The sequence below is a fragment of the Anthonomus grandis genome, chromosome 11 (assembly GCF_022605725.1).
Source record: "Anthonomus grandis grandis chromosome 11, icAntGran1.3, whole genome shotgun sequence".
NCBI lineage: Eukaryota > Metazoa > Arthropoda > Insecta > Coleoptera > Curculionidae > Anthonomus > Anthonomus grandis.
Window position 1 is genome coordinate 26,629,390 of NC_065556.1, and position 23,166 is coordinate 26,652,555.

The window sequence follows — 23,166 nt, forward strand, 5'->3', positions numbered from 1 at the left end:
GCCATACTGCACAAAAGTTCATAAAGTTAAGGTAAAAGTCGGCAGTTATTAACAAAGTTAATGGAAGGAATAAATTTCGGTTTTCAAACTTACAAGTTGTAAGTAAATTTCCTATTGTTCAATGTTTGTATTTTAGCATGCAACGTCTATCTATTTTTTTTTTTTGATTAATTGGTAAGGATCCCTCATTTCATATATACAGTGTGTCCCACTTAAGGGTTAGCCACCCCTCTAAAATTTTTGTTTCTTGACCAATTTTCAAAAACTTTTTTTTATTGGATAGATGGTCAAAAATGGCACTTATGAGCCAAGTTCGACATTTAGAGAAAACAGGTCATGGCCTACTGTATTCCAGTTTGAAGTGCGAAAAATCAAGAAGTAGTATTAGCAATATTTATTTTTGAAAAATGGTACTGGATTATTGTTCAGGACCACTTAAAACATAAGTTTACCAAATTTGGTTATGATAGTATACAGGGTGTTGAAATAAATTGGAGTCAAATTTTTAAAAGGCGCAATAACATTCTTAATCAAATACGAATATTTTTTAAATTTTTGGCTAATTGGCATGCGTCTTGAGAACACAAAGGTTGGAAATATCCTTTAATAAACAACAATCGATCATATTATCATACTATTTTGGGCTCAATTTGTTTGTTCTTTTATGAGTTTGTTTGTTAAATTCCAAAGATATGATTGTGTCTGGTTAAAAAATATTTTGTGGGAATTTTACCCAAGTATGCTATGAAAGAAAATGTTCCTGACAGTTTGTCAAAGTTTTCATGCATTTAGTTCATTTTGACTTGTCGAACAATTATGGGTGATCATAATTTAAACGAAAGAGTTGAAGTAGCGCGGCTAGTTGGCGATGGAGTTAGAACATTTCGTGAAGCTGTGGCGGAATTTGACAGGAGACATCCTGGTAAAAACATCCACCATTCAACAATAGCCAGAATAAACTACGGGTTTGATCAGTCTGGTTCAGTAGGCGGAGTACGTCCTAATTTACATCGTAATCGAGCAAATAATAATAACCAAATAATTCTTGAATACTTTAATGTTAATCCGCAATCTAGCATTAGAGTTGCTAGTGCCAACTTAAATATTTCCAAAAGTTGCATATGGAGGTGTTTAAAGAAAAATAACAAGAAGCCTTTCAAGCCTATATTCCTTCACACTTTGGAACACGGGGATGAAGAACGCAGGATGAAATATTGTTTGTGGTTACAAGGCGAGTATTTGGCTAACCCTACATTTTTGAAAAATAGTTTATACACCGATGAGGCAACATTTACTACAAACGGCATTGTGTCATCTCAAAATATTAGAATGTGGAGTAACGTAAATCCCCATTGGGTGATACAATGTAAAAGGCAGTATTCGCAGAAAATTAACGTATGGTGCGGTATCTTGAACGAACGTATAATCGGGCCGTTTTTCTTTAATGAAAATCTAAATGGACTTAATTTTCTTTGATTCATGGAAGGTGATTTTAGTGACGTAATCGATGATTTGCCGTTAGCCGAAACAAGAAACTTACACCTACAATTTGACGGTGCGCCTATCCAAAATGCAGTGGTAGTGCGGAATTGGCTAAATCAGAATTATCCGAATCGATGGATAGGACGAAACAGTCCATTAATTCAGTGGCCAGCACGTTCCCCCGACCTTTCTCCCTTAGATTTTTTTCTTTGGGGAACCCTTAAAAACAAAGTGTACAAATCAAGACCGCAAACTCTACATGATCTTTGTGAGTGCATTAGACAAGAGTGTAATGAAATAAGCAGGGTACAGTTAAGAAGGGTGGTAGTAAACAACAGAAGACGCATAGAAAAATGTATAAGAATTAATGGAGGACATATTGAAGGAACTAATATTTAGTTTTGTGGCATTAATTTTTAAATTTGAGTGTTAGCAAAGATAAAATACTAGTAGTAATATTATTATCTTTGGTGTTAGGTAATTCTTTAAGGTAATTATTTTCAGTTTTTGCTGCTTAGCCTACATTACATTATTAAGTAACTAGTGAAGTGTGAATTGCAACCTAACAATGAAATAATACTAAAAAATTTATAAATTAAGTTGTATTATTGTGAAGCCCAAAATAGTATGATAATATGATCGATTGTTGTTTATTGAAGGATATTTCCAACCTTTGTGTTCTCAAGACGCATGCCAATTAGCCAAAAATTTAAAAAATATTCGTTTTTGATTAAGAATGTTATTGCGCCTTTTAAAAATTTGACTCCAATTTATTTCAACACCCTGTATACTATACTATCATAACCAAATTTGGTGCACTTATGTTTTAAGTGGTCCTGAACAATAATCCAGTACCATTTTTCAAAAATAAATATCGCTAATACTACTTCTCGATTTTTCGCACTTCAAACTTGAATACAGTAGGCCATGACCTGCTTTCTCTAAATGTCGAACTTGGTTCATAAGTGCCATTTTTGACCATCTATCCAACAAAAAAAAGTTTTTGAAAATTGGTCAAGAAACAAAAATTTTAGAGAGGTGGCTAACCCTTAAGTGGGACACACTGTATAAATTTAAGAGTGTAAGGGCTGGTATGTGTTTAACCCAACCCATTCTGTCGCAGACAAAATGTAAGATGGTGTAACACAAGTTACAGTCCTTGTATAAAAAAAATCGACATGGAAATTAAACTTTAAACAAAGTAAACCAACTGGCCTTTACCAACCAACTCTCCTTTATGTAATAAAATAATTATAAGGAAGGAAAGCTAACAAAATAGCTTCACAATCCGGCAACGCTGTAGTGATTAGTTTGATTCTCCTGAATAGGTTGTGTGTCAAATGCCAATAATTTGACAGTTATTTATAAACGTCAACCTTCCTAAATTAAAGGAGGCACTTTGGTAAACCACTTTGAAAAACACATTGCGTGCCATGTCACTCACATATGGGAGACAGTGATGTTTCTTAGAGGGCCCGTCATACATATATGGGAGACGCGAAATGTTTCAGATCAGGCCGTGTCTCCCTCATATGTGTGACGCTAAATGTATTTTAAACGGCGTTTTCAAACCGTGGCCCCCTAGGAAACATTATGGTATATTTGGTTTTAGGTAGCTTTATATAATTATGTTTTTAAATAAAGGGCACTTTAAATGTTAATAAACTGTATTTATTCCTAAAATAACTTTATAAACACTTTAAACAAATGGATATCAAAACGCAACGACAACCCCTATTCTATTTAAAAAAAAAAGTAATGAAAAACTGTTCTACAGAGAGATAAAAAATATTTCTACCTATGTTTATAATTAAAACAGTCTAAACATAACTGGGGTGATCCTGGACATATGGCACAGTAGGTATATACTCTTTTGGCCTTGTTTTTTGCCTCCTGCCTTCCGGCCTCTTTGCATAAACACAAGCTACATTTTCTTCTTATTTTTTTTCCATTTGCATCAGTTCTTTTCTGTAGCTTAAATGATTTTTGTTTTTTAGACGTTCCTTTATCTGGTCCTTCAATATTGATTAGACCGGCGCACAGTGACGACTTTTGCTAATCTAGGGGAACAAAAGTATTACTTTGTAATAGACACAATTTTTGTGTGCCAAATTTATATTTTATGCATATATTAGTAAAGAGAAGTAATTTTTAAGCAGTACCGTGCGCAGGGGGCAAGCCCTCCCCCCTCCTAGTGCTCAAAAATTAACTCTTTTAAAAAGCAAATCCCTCCAATACTTTTTGGGTATATAATAGTTAGGTTATTTTAAAAAAATACCCAACGACCCCCCCCCTCCCCCCTGAAACACCCCTCCCAGAACCACTGTTTTAAGCTTACATTTTTTTAATATAAAACAAAAAATATCTCAATATTTTTTTTATTAATTGAAAATATTCTAAGCTGTCTTTAAAGATCTGTATTGTAGTATTCAAGTATTTCTAATTAAAATAAATTAGATAATAATTATTCTTTTGCTTACATATTACAAAAAAGATAAATATTTTCTTAAGTCTAAACACAAATTAAAAATTGGCTACAAAATTTTGGTTTGAAAACAATAGATACTTGAATAGTATGTAAAATAAATTAAATAGTTATTCTGCACATATAAAAAAAAGTTCAATAAAAATTAAAGACTTAATCAGTCTCACTGTCACTATTATTATCGCTATCGATATCGCTCTCATAAATTCTTTCCAATTCCATATCTGGTGCTTTTAAAAGACCCAAAGCCTCAGGTGAAAACTGTTTTAAAGGTTTACTAGTTTTATTTCTAAAGCTATTTATTACTGGATCTGATGCCACTAAAAGATGATGCATTAAATCCTGCATTGTAGCTTTCCTGGAAAATTTTCTGGTGTTGTATTCTCGCACTTTCTTAATATCTTTATGCATGCACTCTTGCGCATCTTCGGATAGTTGTCCAATTGGGATTAACGCATTTTTTATGATGGCTGAGCCATGTACCAAGATTTTATGCACAGTCACCGGCAAATAGTACCAACTGTAGTGTTCTAAGTACATAGCTAGAGTTCGGTCTGCATAAATCTGATATTTTTCTGGATCAATTTCAAACCCAGAGGATAGTACCTGAAGAAGTATTGCAAATTTTTTTATTAACTCCAGGTTCACTCCAGTAATTAGGCTTGAAGTTTCAGGATTGTCAAAGAATTTACGGGCCGTATTCCCGTCATTACTGGATCCGAAACCCTGCTTTACAGTGTCAACCAAAATATTTAATTCTTGTTTAAATCTTTTTTGCACTTGTTCTTTTTTCTTGTTTGCTATTTCTTTATCACTTCCTTTTGCTTGCCATTTTTTGAATTCTAATCTGTAAGATATTTTAAGAAGACATTCCATTGTTCTGATTCGTGCATGTAAAGAAGATATACCAAAACTATATACTTCTGACTTGGCTTGTTTATTTAAAAATTTGTTTGGGTCATTCATTTCTTTCGGTCCACAGCCACAAATATAGCACTTTTGTGATGCAATGTGCAAAAGGGAATTACAAATTTTTGTGTCAACCATGGTAAAGGAAAGATTTGGTGTAATTCTTACAGTATTATTATTTTCGAGATCATAAGAACATTTTTTTAACTGTGAAATTTGCGATTTAATCTTGTCTGTTTCAGTTATAATAAGTCCTTCGGTTTCTTTTTTTTGCAAAAGCTTAACTGGTCTGCAGAATCGGGTGCTTGCTGGAGTCGGATTTTGCCATAAAATATGTTGTTTGCCCTCTGACTCATAAGATAATTGAATTGGAACAAGGGAAATTACAAAAATTGCACTGTCATCTTCATTTTCGCAATTTTCCATTAAATAACGTTGCTTGTAGTTAGTATAACCACTGCTTCCATCGCAACCCCATTTTAACAAAAGTTGCAGTTCAGCATCACCATTGCAAAATTGATTAAGAACTTCATTCTGAACGGTACAAAGCCTATTTATGGTATGATCCAACAGCGATTGCAGAATGATTTCTGCAGAAATGTCTGTCACGGTAATATTTTCAGGATAACAATTTTTTTTTGCCTCAATTATACCTTTATCATACGAGGGTAACAGTTTTATACCACGACCTTTTAGTTTTTGATAGACGCTTATATAGGACCTCCTGCTCATTTTACCATCTAAGAACATGGCCAATGCCTCATTCTTTGAGAAATTTTCAAAATTATTATTAGTTGAAGTCCTTTGCTCGGCTTTTTTTAGTGCTGTGGCAGCGGTATTTCGTTCAGAGGCAACCTTTCTTACTATCAAAGCAGCATCCCTTTTTCCCTCTGCATAAAGTTTCACTTGTGCCGCATACAAAATTTCTTCTCTTGAGTGCGACTGGAGTAATCCTTCTATTTTTTTTCTTTTATTTTTTTTTACAAAGTTCTTCAAAATTTTTCTGTGGTCTTCCCATTTTTGAGGTTGATGGTTGTTCAGCTTGCTCAGCATTCAAATCAAAATTTATTTGTTGATTAAGCCAATTGAAGTTTAATTCTAGAAATTTTTTTTCAATTCGATAACTTTTCTCCCACTTTTCAGCAAATTTGTATCCTAACTTTTTTAGCTTTTCCTTAATTGAATTTTCTGAGTCTTCTGGAAGCATATCCACATTATATCTTGACAGAAAATATGTATACATTGCTTCATTTTTGATATCTTTTGATTTCTCGGTGCGCCAAGCATCAAACAGGTTTCTGTGAGTAATGACAACCTCATCTAAAAATTGAGAAAAAAAACAAAGTTGCAAAAAGTTGCAAATTTTTATTTTTGTATTTGAAAGAACATTGCCGAGGGACCATATAATTTTTTTTAATTTTACTGGAATCTGCTGGACTCAAAATATATGACTAGTTGTAATCAATTTGTTAAAATTTAAAAAATTTTGACATATCTAATAAAAAAAATTAAAATCTTATATAACGCTACTCAAATTTTAAAAAAATCATACTGTTTGCAAAAGTACATACCTACATCCATTTTATAAAATAGGAACCGAAACAACAAACCAATACACTTTTCACTACGAGCCTTTTACAACTACTTGAAATTGCAAATAAAAACTGCTATAACATAAACACTTCAGAAATGCTTTACATTCTTATCAATTAAACTGATAAGAACTTATAATTTTTTGCTTTTTCGTTTGGATTCATGCGAGTTCGGCATATTTTTAAAATATTTCGAGCAAAAATTAAATGAACTATTTTTTCTAAAAAAATACTTTTGCTCCCCTAGATTGCCAAAAGTAGTCACTGTGCGGCGACCAGAAGCTCTCGGAATTTTCTTATACCTATCGTACTTTTTGCAACATGTTTATATACCACCCAAGCATTTACCACGGAAATACCCAGCAATATCTCTAGTCCTAACTGTCTGTACCATTTAATTTCTTTGCGAAGAGTACAAACGTAGGATACCATTTCGTCAGATAAATCTATTATGCCACCTTTTCCTTTATTATATGCCATCACTCCTATAGGTTTTTCGGTAGCTGCTCGTGATTCCTTTTTCCTTTTGCGACTTTGAGTAATGGGTACTTTAATTGCGGTGGTATCTTTGCTAGTTCATGCTTTCTTTTTTTGCCGGCAATTGTTGATGAATGCACAGCTAACTGATGGGGGGTGTGTCAGAAGCAGGATCATTATCAGAGCCCGTAGCAACTAAAAATGTGGTGTCGTCTTGGCTGATTGATGGTTCGTTTGGGTCCATGTGGATTTTTTCTTTCGATTTACGGGTACCATTATTGGTGCATGTTTTGTACTTAGCAGTCTCACATCGCACGTATCTTTCGATAGCAAGACAACAATACCATCTGGATCTTCAAGTGATTTAACCTCGCCCCTTTTTAGATTGGCTTTGGCAACTTCTTTGGGTATATCTTTTCGGGTTTTTTTTCTAAAAGTGCCAACAACATGGGTTTTTTCATTTAGTAAGGTCTTCGCCAAAGTATAACTTGTATAAAAGTTGTCGATGTATAATGTCCGTCCTTGGTGAAGGAGATCTTTAGCCAACAAAAGACATACATTCTGTGCTAATCCTAAACACCAGATGCTGACTTTCCTGAATACATTGTTAGAGACCATCTGTAGAACACAACTTGAAGAGTTTTATGCCATAACGATGTGCCTTGTTAGGTATGTACTGCCTAAAAATTAAACGGCCTCTCCACGGAACAAGAGTTTCATCGACCACTATATCTTCCCCCCTGGACAATACAGTTCTTGATATTTTCTTTGCATAATATCGACTAATGCCTGAATTTTACCAAGACGATCTCATACAATAATTTCTTTATTATCTTTGAAATGCAACATGGATAGCAGAAGTTGATAGCTATTTCGTGACATGACTGAAGATGCAATTTCATTTTTATATATCCCATTTTTTGCACAGTAATCTTGTAAACTGCTAATTCTAACAAGACCCATCGATAAAGTTAAGCCCAGAAATTTTTGGATCTCTTCTTCTAGGAGTATTTTTTTGTCTCTTTCTTTGTCGCAATACGTTGCTCTGCAAATTTATTGGTCTCTTTTTTAACTATCAAATTCAAAACATCATGGTCTATAATGTGTAAATATACGTCCAGGGGACTGACATCTCCGATCTCCTTTTGTAGACCATGGGGTCCAGTAAATTCAAAATTCTTAGATCTTCCTTCATATTCTGTCCATATAACGTCACTTGGTCTTTGGTTGGTTTCTTCTCCTTCCAAAAATTCCCCTTCCTCTTCTTCTCGGACTAAATTGTCAACAAGTAGGCCAACGTCCTCTCTATCTGCAGAATCTTTTTCATCAGATGATGATCCAGCATCTAGATCGTAGTCAATCCAAGAAGGATCCTCAAGTGAATCATCTGAATCTTCACGGAACGATTCGCTATCACTCGAATTTTCCAAATAATGCCGAAGTTGTTCTTAATTTTTTCGACTCATCTTGATTCACACTAAACTGTAACAATAACAATAAAGAACCTTGAGTTTCCATTTCAAACATTGTCAAAGAGATTTTTATTGTCAACTTGACAAAAAATAGAAAAACAAGGTTCTTGGGAATTTCTTTTTTCGTTTGGGTTGGGTTGGGCAGGTTTGGTGCATTGAAATCTGAAACAAAATAGAGAATGTCTCCTCTAAATGGGAGACGTGGCCCCGTATGTAAAAGTTACACTAAATTTTCGTAGAGAGCCACGTCTTCCATATATGGGTGACAATCAAAAATTCCTTTCTATGAAAAAACATCAAAAAACTATTAATTACCAATGTTTTATTTAATAAAATAATGGAAATTTATCCAAATAAAATATTGGCCCTTTGGTAAACGAATTTACCATGGCACGCAATGTGTTAAAAAAGTGTTTTTAATGGTTTATTTTTTTTATTTTCTATAGGAATAAAGTAAAAATATTTTAGATCAATATGATAGTAATAAGTAGAAGAGATAGAAGCATAGGAAAATACAACATAAATATTCGTTTTTATTTTGTTAAATAATGGCTCATCCAAAAAAATTTTTGTTTTAATTTAATGGATTTAAAGTAAACTTCCTAAACAAACCAAAAAAAAATCTAAACTTCGTTGGGTCTTAAATTGCTCAATCACCCGTTGTTGTTTTTAAATTTCTTTTATTTTCCCTAACAAACAAAAAACCGATTCAAACTTCCCGCCTTCCCGATCGTTAACGTCTTAGTTCCGCATACCGGCTTGGAGGCGCCACTTTCGACGTTACCACCATAATATGTTCCCCGATAACTCTCTACAATATGTGTCATTGACATATCTGTCAAACTTGTCAATGTCTTAAAAAAAAAAAAATTGGATTGTTGACAATCGGTGGGTCGAAGATTGTTAACCCGCAGTCCCACTTTTGGGTGTCTCACAAGGACATAATGTCGAAAATCTGTTTTTTAAGAATGTCCTCTTAGTATGGGTAGCGACGGCAGGTTTCCAGACCCTAAAGGATCTTCTCTGCAAATGCTTAAGCCCCGTAAGTGCCCTGGTGAGCATTTAAAATTCAAGTAAACACAAGGACCTACTTATTGGTTTGTCCCTTTCAGTGGTGCAAGTTCGAAAGAAACGTTAAAATGCCCCCGTATGAGACGGGGATGTTTCTTAAAACCCCGAAGGAGTGGATGTACAGGGGCGAGGGGAACTGTAACATAGTAATATCCCTTCCGAGAACAAAGGAAATTTTAAGAATCCGAAAGACTGAGAAACCAAAATCTTTATTGGGCTGGCTGTTGGTATTTATAAGCGACTTTTTTTATTGGTACTGCGGTAAAAGTTTCAAAGACGAGGTCAGAGATCTGGGGTTTTATACTAAAGTCATGAGGCCCCTTATCGGGAATCAGTACACGTCGGATTCCAAACAAGTTTTCTTAACTCGCAAACAGATGCAGATCTTTAAGGATGGACTTATTAAGAAAAGACCAGGTTAGTGAGAATTAGCTGCTATTTGTAATTACATAATATCACTTATTTGTGCAGTCTGGGATTTTGGGAAAATAGGGTTACAACTTTCAACTTTATTTACCATCAAGGGCAATTGTATATTTATTTATACTCATTTTAAAACACAAATAAATGTATTTAGAATGAGGAACTAGATATATCTAAAACTAGAAGTAAAGAGGAAAATCACAGCACAGCAGGTGATTGTTATCAATGTACATTTGAGACATAATATACTTATATTAAACATATAGTTATCACAATTTTGAATCACTTTAAGAGGTAAAAAACTTGCAAGAGTATATAATTAATGTAGTTGGTCTCATAATAACTTTAGGAACATTAAGCTTAATTTTATTATTTAATATTGTAATGAGTAAAGATCACACTTTTGGCTCAAGTATATCTGATTAAAAGCAGTCAACATACTCTTGTAGGGCACCATTATATAGAATTTTTTCTGTTTATAACATATTCTTGAGGTGACCCAATTATAGAAGCATTCTCTAGATGTGGACAAACTATTGCCTCATAATATTAATCCTGAAATTCCAGAATTTGTGATGTTTAAACCTAGTACTTTTATGTTTTTTTGGTAATTGTAATAAACTGGTTGTTGAATTTATGATTTGATAGAAAAGACACCCCAACTCTCGGCATTATGTCTTTCAGTGAATTACAGTGTCCGATAGCTTATAATCATATATAGGATTATTTTTATGAGTAAAAGAAGTAACTTGACACTTGGAAATATTAAGAAACATTTTATTCACTATAAACTATTTGTCAATGTCATGAATGTCATGCTGTACATTTTTAGAATCTTCAAGAAAATAATTTTTTTTTTAAGTTGTTAGCGAAAATCAGTCTTGGACAGAACTAAACACAACTAGGTAATGAAAAAGAATTTTTAACAAAATTTAAACACACTCAATTTCTTAATTCTAATAACACCCATGATAAAGGCTCTTGTACAGTAATTCATTACAACTGAATTTATACCTCATTTTTGTTTTTATAAATAGGTGTAATAACTGGTATCTTCAGTTCATTAGGAAACTGATTATTTTTAATAACTTATATAACTCAATTTGAATAATTGCACTTTTTTGCTAAAGGCTCAGCGAGGAGATCAGCATACACCAGTATCAATACTGGTAGCTTTTTTTGGCTTTAATTTTTCTTCACTATTTTTGTCCAGGTCTTTATTAATATAAGAAAAATTAAAAGTACCATAATGACTAGGGTTTCAATTCAAAAGACAGAAGAGGGAAAACTAGGCAAAGATGTCAAACATAATTACATAAATCATGTTTAGTTTGAAATTTAATTACAGATGTTCAAGTTTGTCCTGAGGCCTACCTCAACCACTCTTAACCTTTTTGTGCAACTTATTTTTCTTTTTTGAGGTATCGATAATCATATTTTGAACTGCCTGATTAATACAGGAATGTAGAATAACATAAAATAATTTAAGATATTCCTCAACATCATCACAGTTTAAGCCTACACTTTAAATTGAGGTCTTTGAGAATTATCTTATAGAGCGGCAACAGTAGATGACAGTTTAAGTGACCCGTGTATAGTAAGAATTGGGATTCCACAAGTGACTGTTTTGGGACCCCTGTTGTTTATTTTATACAGTGAAACCTCTCTTGAGCAGACACTCATGGGACTTTAAATCAAAAAGTCCGTCCAAGGGAAAAAGGCCACACAGAAGCAAAATTAAACACTTTTTTAAACAAGTTTTATATTAATTATTTAATGACAATAAGTATATAATTAGGGTTACAAAATAATTATAATTATGCAAAAAAATAAACTTAAAAAACAAACCAAAACAAAAACTTATAAAATAACAAACCGAAAATAAACTAAACCAGTACATACATATGTATAAAGATTTTTGTAAGAAATAGTATGTAAATATTTTGGAACACATGTACAAATTAAGATCATTGTTTATGTTTAAAATATTCTAATAAAGACGTTTGTCGATTTTTTTTGTTGAGCAAAGTATCTTGGAAATGAAGATCAAGCTTAGATAGTAAATCTAGAGCAGATAGGTCACCCCTAGCCTGAGTAAGCGTTTTAACTGTTGCGTCATATTAAAAGCCTGTTGATAGGTAGTCCATTCCTCTTCTTCCTCAACGTGTTCCTCTTCTGACTCATCGGATGATACCACTACTTCCTCTTGATTCGAAACCTCCAGAGGAAGGTCATCAATTTGCTCAAATATTAAATCATTGTCTACATTAAAAAATTCGTTGATATCATTATTGTTTATCATTCCAAAATTATCCTTATTCCTCAAAATTTGAGCTAAAAGTGACAATGGAATGTCGTCTTCATTTTCCCAGATTTCCAGGTTTTCTGCTCTATTTTCTGAACTATTAGAGTATAACTGAACTATTAGAGTATTTAATGCCAGACTTAATAAAGCAATTTTGAACCGTTTTCTTTGTCACTTGGTCCCATGAAATGTTTATAAAGTAAAATCGCATCTAGGACATTCTCGCTGATTCAGCAGTATTTATGGCTAATAAAAGTTTTTTAATAATGATTGTCCTATAAAATGTTTTAAAACTCTTAATAATGCCCTGATCTAAAGGCTGTACAATAGAAATGCAGTTTGGAGGCAAAAAAATCAATTTAATATTTTTCAATCTTATAACCTTTGGGTGACAACATGCATTGTCGAGAAATAATAAAATTTCTCGTTTTTCACGCATCATTTTTTTATCAAATGGATTTAACCATTCGGCCATTAGTTCACCGGTCATCCAATCTTTTTTATTCCACCTATAAGTAACTGGCAGTTCTTTCACATTAATATTTTTAAATGCTCTTGGTTTGGCCGTTTTTCCGATCACTAGAGGTTTTTCTTTTTGTCCCTCCATATTTACACAAAAAAAGTATAGTCAGTCTCTCTTTTGAAAATTTACCTCCAATACATCTTCTCGCTTCAATGTAGAGTCCCGTTTGGCACTGCTCGGAAAAATAGCCCAGTCTCATCAGCATTATAGATATTTTTGGGAGCATAGTTCTTAATTATAAATGGTACTTTCTCTCAAAATGTCGTGACATCGGCAGAGTTCACACTTGCCCTCCCCACTGATAGTTCTAAAAGCAATGTTGTGCCGGGTACGAAACTTTTGCAGCCAACCTTCTGATGCACTGAAAGTTCTATACCCCAACCATCAGCGACTTCTTTGGCTTTCGTAATAGAGATAATAGGCACATGTAAAATATACAGTAATATGTGTAATAATTGAAGTATGTTACCTGATAATGGAATATTTTTGCTTCGAGCTCTAATGAACCACTCATAGCACTGTCTGTCAATATTTCTGCCCTCTTCTCTTAGGAAGCTTCTTTTTTCATTCACATTTATATTTGAGTGGAACTTACTTAATAAAACATCCTTATTTTTAATAATCTCAGCTGCCTGTGTTTTTCCTGTTCCAAACCGTTTTGTTAAGTCGCGTACGCTTAGTTTGTCTTTATTAAAAATCTCAATTACGTCAACTTTTTCTTTAAGAGTTAGCATTTTACGTTTCAACGACAAATCGGTTGTTACGCTAATAACGCTAGAAGATACGACAATAAACTAAAGCCAAATGCATTAACAAAACAGTCAAAACACAAAAACATCCCGACAAACCGGCGCCATCCGAGGAGTACCGTCGTATCGGGGAAAACCCAGGCTCTGGCGCCAATGCAACCCCCGATTGCGTGTTTAAATTTTTTCTGTGTCCGCTCAAGAGAAGGTTTAGCGGTTCTTCGGACCACTTTTAGGTGTCCGCGTCCACCCGAGAGAGTGTCCGTTAAAGCATATGGGAATTTAATGTATTTTCAATGGGACTAAAAAAAATGTCCGCTCAGGGGAGTTGTCCGTCTATTGGAGGTATCCGTATCGGGAGGTTTCACTGTATGTAAACTCAATTACAAATTTAAATATTAATTAAAGTTTAAATTATTTTATATCCTGATGACACTGTTGTTGCTCTTGATGAAGATACATGGAAGGAGACAGAACAGAGTCCTCAAATTGGTATTATGGTTGTAAAAAAATTGCTTGTTGTACACAAATGAATTTAAAAAACTAACTACAATGCATTTTAAAGCACTAGAATAAATCGACCATTGTTTTTATACTTCAAAATCTACCAGATAGAAGTATCAAATGTAAATATTTTAGGCAGAAGTATTCTTGTAACCAAAAATACCAAAGTCTAGTGGAATCAATACTAAGATAAGGAATGTTACTTTGGGGCAATATACATATATTACAACTCTTCAAGTCCTTTTCAGATAATACAGAATAAAATACTAAAAGTTCTAATTCTTAAAAAACCATATTAATATCTTAATCAAGAAATTTGTTATGTACAACAAAAAATAAAAAACTGATTCTACCTATATACTATAGTGAGATCCATTAATTTTTTAGAACCAAAACTGTACAATTTAATACCTAAAAACATCAAAACTAAAAAATTCGATTTATTGTGACCAATCTTAATGAGTTTAACTCGTCGTACCTAATATTGTAGTTGCCTTTATTGTTGAAATTGCTTTATTGTTATTAACAAAGAAAAATTGTTCTAAACAAAGCTACCTTAAATTACTACCACTATACCCCATACACACTTGAGTTCCAAAACAAACATCAGAAAACAATACATAAGAACAGCAGAAAAAAAATACATAAAAAGTAAATTAAATTTCATAATTATCCCCTCAAGTATAAGACAGCAAAGAATTCTAACCATACAAATAAATCAAATAAAATTCAAATACTGTAAACTTATACTTAGGGAAAATTAGAATGTGTCGACGTAGTATTCATCCAGTGAATAGTACCATTTTTCGGTCAAAAGTATTTTCAATTTACATTTAAAAGTGTCAATACATGTTGCCTCTCTGATTCCACCTGGTAAACGATTGAAAATTTTGATTCCCTCCTAGAAAATAGATTTTTTAGTTAATGTGGAGGAGGGGATTGGAAGATTTAGATCGTTCACTTGACGCGTTAAGTATCTTGGATTTGGGGTTATAAATTTTTAAACGATTTGCAAAAAGTAAACAGGCCACTTCCTGAATGTAGAGGGAAAAGACAGTGTGTATGCCCAGCCTAACAAATAATGGGCGACAGGAATCTCTTGGTTTAGCCCCACAGATGTAACGTACACCACGCTGTAAAACAAGCAGCATTTGTAGAAGGTAGGCAGCTGCATTACCCCAGAAGCGAATGGTATACCTAAGGTGGGATTCAATTAATGAAAAATATACAGATCTTCCGAACTCCATGCCAAGCTCCAGGGTACTACTTTGTTCTTAATGTGTGTCTCAAAACAAAAGTTAGTATCTAAAGTCAATCCTAATATTTTCACTTCATTGACAACTGGAATTTTTTCTCCATTAATCTCAATATTTATACTTTCATATAAGTGTCTCAGAATTCCTGACTTACAGCCATATAAAATGATGTTAGATTTAGCAGGGTTAATTTTTAAGTTATGCTCATTGGAAAAATTAACTATGTTTAGTATATCCGATTTAATTTTTTGCTCAGAAATATTAAAATTAAAAAAATTTAATGGCATGTATATTTGAGAATCATCAGCATATTGTTGTAATTTACAATGTTTAATACAGTTAGGCATATCCGCAACATAAATCGAAGATAAAAGAGGTCCCAATATGGAGCCCTGAGGAACACCAACTTCCAAGTCAAGATACCTTGAGTGCTCCAAACTTTCATTGTTGGTTTTTAACAATACCGAATGTGATCTATTTTTAAGATAGGAATCAAAAAAAGAAACTGTAGATTCGGAACAACCAAAATATTCCAACTTTGCAAGGAGCATTGAGTGATTTATAGTATCAAATGCTTTGCTAAAATCAAGCACCACCATGCAAGTACTTTGTTTATGTTCTTCGTTAAATCTTATATTATCTAACATTCCCACCAGACTAGTAGTTGTACTATAATTCCTCCTAAATCCCGATTGCGTATCTGGAAGTATACCAAATGAGTTAACAAAATTATAAAGTTGTTGGTGAATATGCTTTTCTAGAATTTTAGAAACTACTGATAAAATACTTATAGGTCTTATGTCTTTTAGTTCTTTTGGATTAGAGATTTTTGAAATGGGTCTTATAAGTGCTTTTTTCCAGATATCAGGATATACATTTGTAAGAATGCAAGTATTTAAAATGTTTAGAAGTGGTTTTTTACAAAAAGGAAAGAGGATCCACTGAAGGGTTCAAATTTTGCTGAAGTTGTAGAGCAATATTAGAAAAAAAATTGTTAAAATCATTGGGAGAGACTTCAGGGCATTGTCTTGACTGCTTACCACAATTGTGACGAATATCATTAATAATTTTCCAACTCTCCTTATATTTGTTAGATGAACCACTTAAACGGTTGGAGTAGTAAGTTCGCTTAGAGATTCTTATCAGACGACGATACAAGGCTTGAAAGTAAGAATTGAAATAGTTATGAAAAACTGGAGAGTCAGTGAACTTTCTTATTGTATGAAGAGATCTCAGATTTCTTGAAGATACTTTTAAACCCCTCGGGAACCAAGATTTTATAGGTTTGGATTTCGGGTTGATTTTAATCATTGGGAAGGAAGCATCAAAGAGCTTAACAATTTTTGTGTGAAAGGAAGATAAATCGAAAATAGAATTCCAGGACTCAAGAGCTGAAAGTTGACGAAACTTATAAGTTATTAATACCAAAAATTCGACCATATCCCTGTGCAGATACACTAAATTCCTTTTGTATATTTGCTATTTTACATAGTATAAGCTCATGGTCTGATAAAGCAGAATTTGCGACTGTACACTCCACGGAGTCATATGGAAAATTAGAACAAATATAGTCAATAGTGGAGCTTGTTGACTGTGTTATACGAGTAGAATCTTTTACATGCATATGTATTAAATGCCCCCATTAGATGATCGAGGCGCAGAGTAAAGACATAATTTTTATCATTAAAGTTGATATTAAAGTCTCCTGTAAGAACTACGTAAGCCGCAGATGGAATTTCAAATAAAAGTGCCTCTAATTTTAAAAAGAATTCGCTGCAGTCTCCTAGAGGAGATCTATAAATACACATTACATATAAGTTTATGGATTTGGAGTAAATTACATTAAATTCAAAAGTAATTTCCTTTAGGAGATGGTTAAATTTATCTACCTGTTGAAAAAAGTTGTGTTCTAAAAAAGTTTTACATAATAATATCCTACATCCACCATAAGAAGACAAAATCCGACAAAAACTAGACAAAATAACATAATTTGGTAGATCAATAAGCTCACCCGGTTTAAGCCAGTGCTCAGTAAGTAATAAAATACTAGAATAGTTTAAGTCATGCAAAAAAGTGGAAGTTCACTAGTTTTATGTCGCAGAGATTGAATATTTAACAACATTAGAGTTAGTTGGCTAGGTAAAACATTAGATTGAATGTGTTTTACATTTACATGATTGTTGCTAGCTTGTATGTCAACAGTAGAGAGTTTACTATTTTCAAATGTTACATTGGACTGAGATGTTGACAGTCTTGGTGAAAATTCAATTTAATATTATTTAATTGACAGAAGTCAATGAGATAATATACCATGCGCTCCTTATTTATGTAATCGCCAACAATGGGTACAAGCGTAGTTCCATTTTGGGATTCAATGCATTTTGAGATTTGGCGATGTTGTGACGTTATAAATGAATTAAGTATGGGCCTACTTTTAAACAGAGAAGGTCTTATTAAAACTACGTTTGTATTATCCATGTTTCTTTTACGAATATCCCCAATGCTGCATCGTTTCCCGAGCACTGATTCAAGTGAACCAAGAAACACAAAAACGAAGTCCGATCTAGTAAACCGTTCGGAGAATTGGAGTCTCTTGAAGCAGGTCTTCAGTCAGCAAATTAGATGTCTTTTGGCAGTTTAGATCATACTTGCTACCAATTGATTTTTTAAAGAGTGACAGATATCCTCTAACATCCGATCCAATGACCAAAATTTTGTTCTTCCTGGGATGGCGTCGTTCTGCTTTGGTATTGGTAAAGGTATTGCTGGGTTTGGGTACATTTTCTGCGGATGTAGGACAGGATTGAACTCGGGTAGCCTCTTATTTTAGACTCTCAACTTCCATACGTTGCGCCGCATTTTCAAGTTCTAGTATACGAATCGTTGATATCATGTTCTTGCTAGTACTTGTAAGATCTTGTAGGCGCTGATTTAGATCAGTTTCCAAGTTTTATTTTTTTTTATTTAGGAGAAGCTCCCATTAATTTCTTGAAAGTAAGTTGAACAAAAAAATAGAAATTGTACTCCTATATTTATTGCTTCTTACACAATAAGGGAGTATAACTACATAATTCGGATTTAACTATTATTATAATAACTTATATCTGTGTAACTATGATTTGCCTCATAAAATCAGTACATATCGTCATTCCGTACACCTTATAATACAGTTAAACAAAGATCCATTAATACCTATTACAAATTTCATAATCATTTACAAACCCAAACAAGCCTTTGTACTCTACTGCTCTTATCAAATTAATGACTAACTCGTGTCCCACTGTCTATATTTAGAACAGCAATAATGCATATCATTTTTGTCACTTATTTATTGCAGAATTTCGCCAAAACAAAACGTTGCAATATGGACGCGCGTCGTTATTTCACGATTTCGCATTTTTACCGATGGAATATGACCATTTGCAGTTTTGCGAAAACACATTTTCAGTGGAAATTAAGCCGAAGCAAGGATATAGGCCGCCAAAGGAACAAATTTACTCTAACTGCTTTTTTTGCATGAACCAGTATTTAAAAGTAATTCCTTCTTTTATTAGATTTAGGTCGTTTCACTAATTTTTTTGTCAAAATTTCAGCTTGACAAGAAGTTGATTAAATATAGAACTAAATATTGCCCAGAAGATTTATTTTCCGGGTAAGTTCACAATTTATTTTGCAAACGATATATTGTGTTACCCTTATATTTTATTATTAAAGGGATAAATTAAGGATGAAAATGGCCCTAAGGTATCTAATGGAGGTGCCTCAAAATAATTTCAAAATTTTCAAAAATGGTTTGGTCCATTACGATGATAAGCAGAAAAACATGGGCGTTTTACAAGAAATATTCGAAACAGACGTATTAGAAGAATTGTAAGTACATTTATTTATTTGTTCGGCACCAATCATATGTAACAAAATGATTTTTTAGAGTTTTTTGTTAGTAATTTAATAGTTATACATATATTTCCTTGGTCATGGGTCAATCAGATATAATACTTCAAAGCTTTGATCTACTATTGAATAGATAGGGCTATCATAAATTGCCTATAAAGTGCTGAATATTATTTCTATTTCCTTAAAAACATAGGAAAACAACGTCAAATTACAGGCATGAAATCAACAATTACCCTTAAAAGCCCAGGCGTTTGTGGAAAAAGATAAAAAATGCCCTCAAAAATTCATTTTTTAATATCTAGGAGACTTTTTAGAAATGCCTGGAATTAAATGAAAAATTATTTCCAATTTTTGGAAGGCATAAAAAATGACTGCAAAACCCTGAAAAATGCGAAAAAGTATATTCAGTACATTAAACACTAAATTCACACTTACTTAAAATTTGATTTTCTTGTGATTTTTGTCTGTAGGATTAAATCTGAACTATTTTGAATTGTTTTATTTAATTCTTGTTCTTACCTACAAATCTTACCTGACAAATAAAATAAGTATTAAGCCGAGTTGGGGAAGGGCTGGTCTTACTTAAGATGTGAGATAATGACATACTTACATCAAAACTTTCCTTTCAGGTTGATAGACGAATTCTGTGATTTCATTCAAAGATGTCTTATAACAAACACAGTGTTAGACAGTAGTAGTGATAATAACGATAGTTGTAAGGATTGTAATAATTTTAAAACGAGTCACAGCATTGCCATAAATCATAATTTATATGAAAACCGTTTACCGAAGGGTTCTGTGCTGGAAAGAATATTGTCGGTGCAAACGTTAGATCTAGAGGGTACGCACAGTACGTACAAGAAACTCTCCAAAAGTGGAGAATGGGAGAATTACGGTTTCGTGGAGAAACTGTTGGACGTATTGGATAACCGAAAGGAAAAGTGTGTCAGATGTACCATTTTTGAAATGGTTAATGCCCAAAGTGAACTAATGTTTCTGCCTTATCTGATATCTGCTATTGCGAAGGATTGTTCTCTGATGATTACTTTTAGGAAGTTGAAGCAGGACGTGGGGTTAGTCAATTAATTAACCTTTGTTTTAATTCATTATTTGTGTTTTGTTTATTTTTTTAGTGCCGACATGAAAAACGTTTTTAAGACCCGTTACGGAACCTTCTTGGTAAGCATCGGTGTTTTTGATCTCTACCCGAAACCATTATCCACAATCGAGAAGCACTACAAACGAAATAAAGAAATATTTAAAGCTTTAAAAAAACGCGAAGCACTAACCTAATTTTAAATATAAATATATATATATACATAATATTATGTCTATTATAATATTTTTATGTATACCCTTACTTCCAAGTGTTATATACTTTATATTTAGGAAATATTAATTAGACTGTACTAATTTGTTTTTATCTCATTATTATTGTTTGTATCCACTTTATATTGTATTATTTTTATTTAGTGAATAATTGTGATGATAATATTGTCCTTAAAATAAATTGTCGTTTTCCCCCTAAAATTAATTGTCGTTTTTCTTAATGTAATGTGCTTAAAATTGCGGTCGCAAGATGGCTGTTTAAATTTTCTGTCGATAGTTTTAAAAATCGAGACATCTATGACTGTCGATCGTGCCTTAGCGCCATCTAGTAGGCCTACCTCGACCACTCAATCTTTTTGTTCGTTGAGGAATGTGGACTGGACCCTTCAAAGCGAATAAATCTTTCGCCTTTTGCTATAGTGGAAATGTTGTTTTTTGAGATATTGATAATCCTTTTTGGAACTGCCTGGTTAATGCAGGAATGTAGAGTAGGTATCATAAAATAATTTAAGACATTCAACAACACTCGCGTCTTTAGACTATAATCTACTTTGGCTCCCTCGATCCTACAAGGTCAAGCGGCAGTAATATTTTGTAGGTTATGTAATTATTATTTTTGAGTTGTTTCTTGTATTGTGGCTACTGAATTCTCATAAAATGGAGCATACATGTACGATATGCACGTCAATATTTTCTAATTTAAGAAAGCACTTGAAAAAGTTTCATCCATGTAAGTTGATTTAGGTTTAGTATTAAATATAGGTACTTTTATTATATAGCTTGGATAGAGTAGGGCAGGTTTGGACATGGGGCACCTCGACATTTCAAATTTTCGTTCTTCTTAGCGGTATTTAATATAATATGTCGCACCCTCAATGTAAAAGTAACGTATCTTAAAACTTCGAGTTTTGAGATATTGCAATTTAAAATTTTGGAAACGGATTAAATATGCTTAACATCTATTGAAAACAATAAATCTTATTTTGCTAGATTTTAATATTTATACTCAAAATAAATGTTCAAAAAGGTAGGTATTATGTTAAACAGATTATTTAGAATTTTAAATAAAGTTGGAGTAAGTACAGATATTTTTGAGATGTGGTGCTGTTTTACTAGGCAATAATTATGTATAACCTAAAAAAACTAACATAAAAAGGGCAAATTGTCAAAAATTAAATAAACAATATTTTTATACAAGGTAATACAAATAACATTTTAGAAAGTTATTTCGAACTTGTATTTCGCTGTCCGGAACATCATCTCCATATTCGTATTTAAAGAACAAACTATCAGGCTTACCCTTATTTGTCATAATTACCTTTATATCGGTCCACTTTACCTTTATTTTATCAGTATCAGTGCTAAAATTTAAACCTATATCAGTAGATAATTTTTGAAGATCAAACATTTCAGATTGATCCATTTCTTTTACTTTCTCAGGAATCCACTGAGAAGGGATAAAAATAGGTCAACCTTTTAACAAACGTTTTTTTTCTTTTTCAATGCATGAGTGCATACATTGTGTATGACCTGTTACCAAAAATTTATGCGTTATTGATTGAATTTCGAGGAAAGTGGTTGCATATAAATACAAACTAGCAATGTACTTATTTTTATTCTGCCCGGCGCAGTTGTCAGAATAAAAAGTAACATGTTTTTCTTGGCAGTTTCTTTCTAGGAATTGCAGAATACAACTTCCAATTTCATTTGCACCGCGCTTTGCAATATTCTCTGACCAAACGTAGCATGAACCCTCTTTTGTAATAAAAGTCTGAGACTTGTGAGCAAGGTGTGGTAAGGACGGACTGTAAATCATAGACAGCTACAACTTGAGTTAGTTGAATCTTTTAAGGCATTTGATACATCAATCTCTTTTTCTTGTTGAGCTTTATTTTTCTCATCAACACGTTGATGTCGTATTCACTTTGAAGCTGAACTTTTTCTTGAGAAGAATAATTGGCATACCTTTCGCAGGTACTGACGCACGGCTAATAAAATATCAACGTTTTTTGCGTTGTGGCGTTATTGTATTTGAATTTCCTCAGTAAGTTGTTGAAGACATACTAACATATTTGATGTTATGTTCGTGTTTTTCTTTAATTTCTTAACTTTATGAGAATAGATGTTTAATGTAAAAATGATATATTTTATTTTGCGTTAATTTAACACTTTAAATTTAATAGGAAAAAATTAGTTATTACAGGTTAATAGTGTTATATTTTTAGATGTGTTAGTATTGCATTATTTTGTCTGTCAAACATTCTTGATTTTATGGGCAGTATACGTTAATATGTTACTTTTACATTGGAAATTTTTTGCTATAGTTTTATGTTAAAATTTGTTTTATTACATTTTTAAATATTTCCCGCCCTTTTTTCGAATGTGTTACTTTTTCATTTAGTAAATTATCGTCTTTTCGAGCAAACTCAATAAAAATCTCAGTTTTGACTTTTTGAGATACGTTACTTTTCCATTAATAGTGCGATGTAATCTGTATTAACCCTTTGTGGCCCGAATTATTTTGTGTTTTTTTGAAAGTAATATTTTAAAGTTTTTTTTAGGAAATACTATTTAAAGGGATAAATAAAATGAAATTATGACTAAAAAAATAAGTTTTATTACATAGAGAAAAGAAAAAGATGTGGTTCCACTATGGAACCACTAGGAATGTACATGAATGCATTATTTTTTATGAAAT

At 32.7% G+C, this 23,166-nt stretch overlaps 1 protein-coding gene across 2 annotated transcripts; it reads left to right on the forward strand.

Moving 5' to 3' along the window:
• Positions 1 to 9,277: 9,277 nt before the first annotated feature.
• Positions 9,278 to 20,673, forward strand: LOC126742337 (inositol-pentakisphosphate 2-kinase). Of its 2 annotated transcripts, none has more exons than XM_050448979.1 (7): positions 9,278 to 9,471; positions 9,530 to 9,905; positions 18,583 to 18,779; positions 18,839 to 18,897; positions 18,960 to 19,115; positions 19,769 to 20,212; positions 20,273 to 20,673. In XM_050448979.1, the coding sequence occupies exons 2-7, from the start codon at positions 9,557 to 9,559 to the stop codon at positions 20,430 to 20,432; spliced, it is 1,365 nt and encodes a 454-aa protein (XP_050304936.1). In that variant the 5' UTR covers positions 9,278 to 9,471; positions 9,530 to 9,556; the 3' UTR covers positions 20,433 to 20,673. The 2 variants fall into 2 exon arrangements, with proteins under 2 accessions (XP_050304936.1, XP_050304937.1); XM_050448980.1 differs by having other exon boundaries at positions 9,278 to 9,459.
• The last annotated feature ends 2,493 nt before the right edge of the window (positions 20,674 to 23,166 follow it).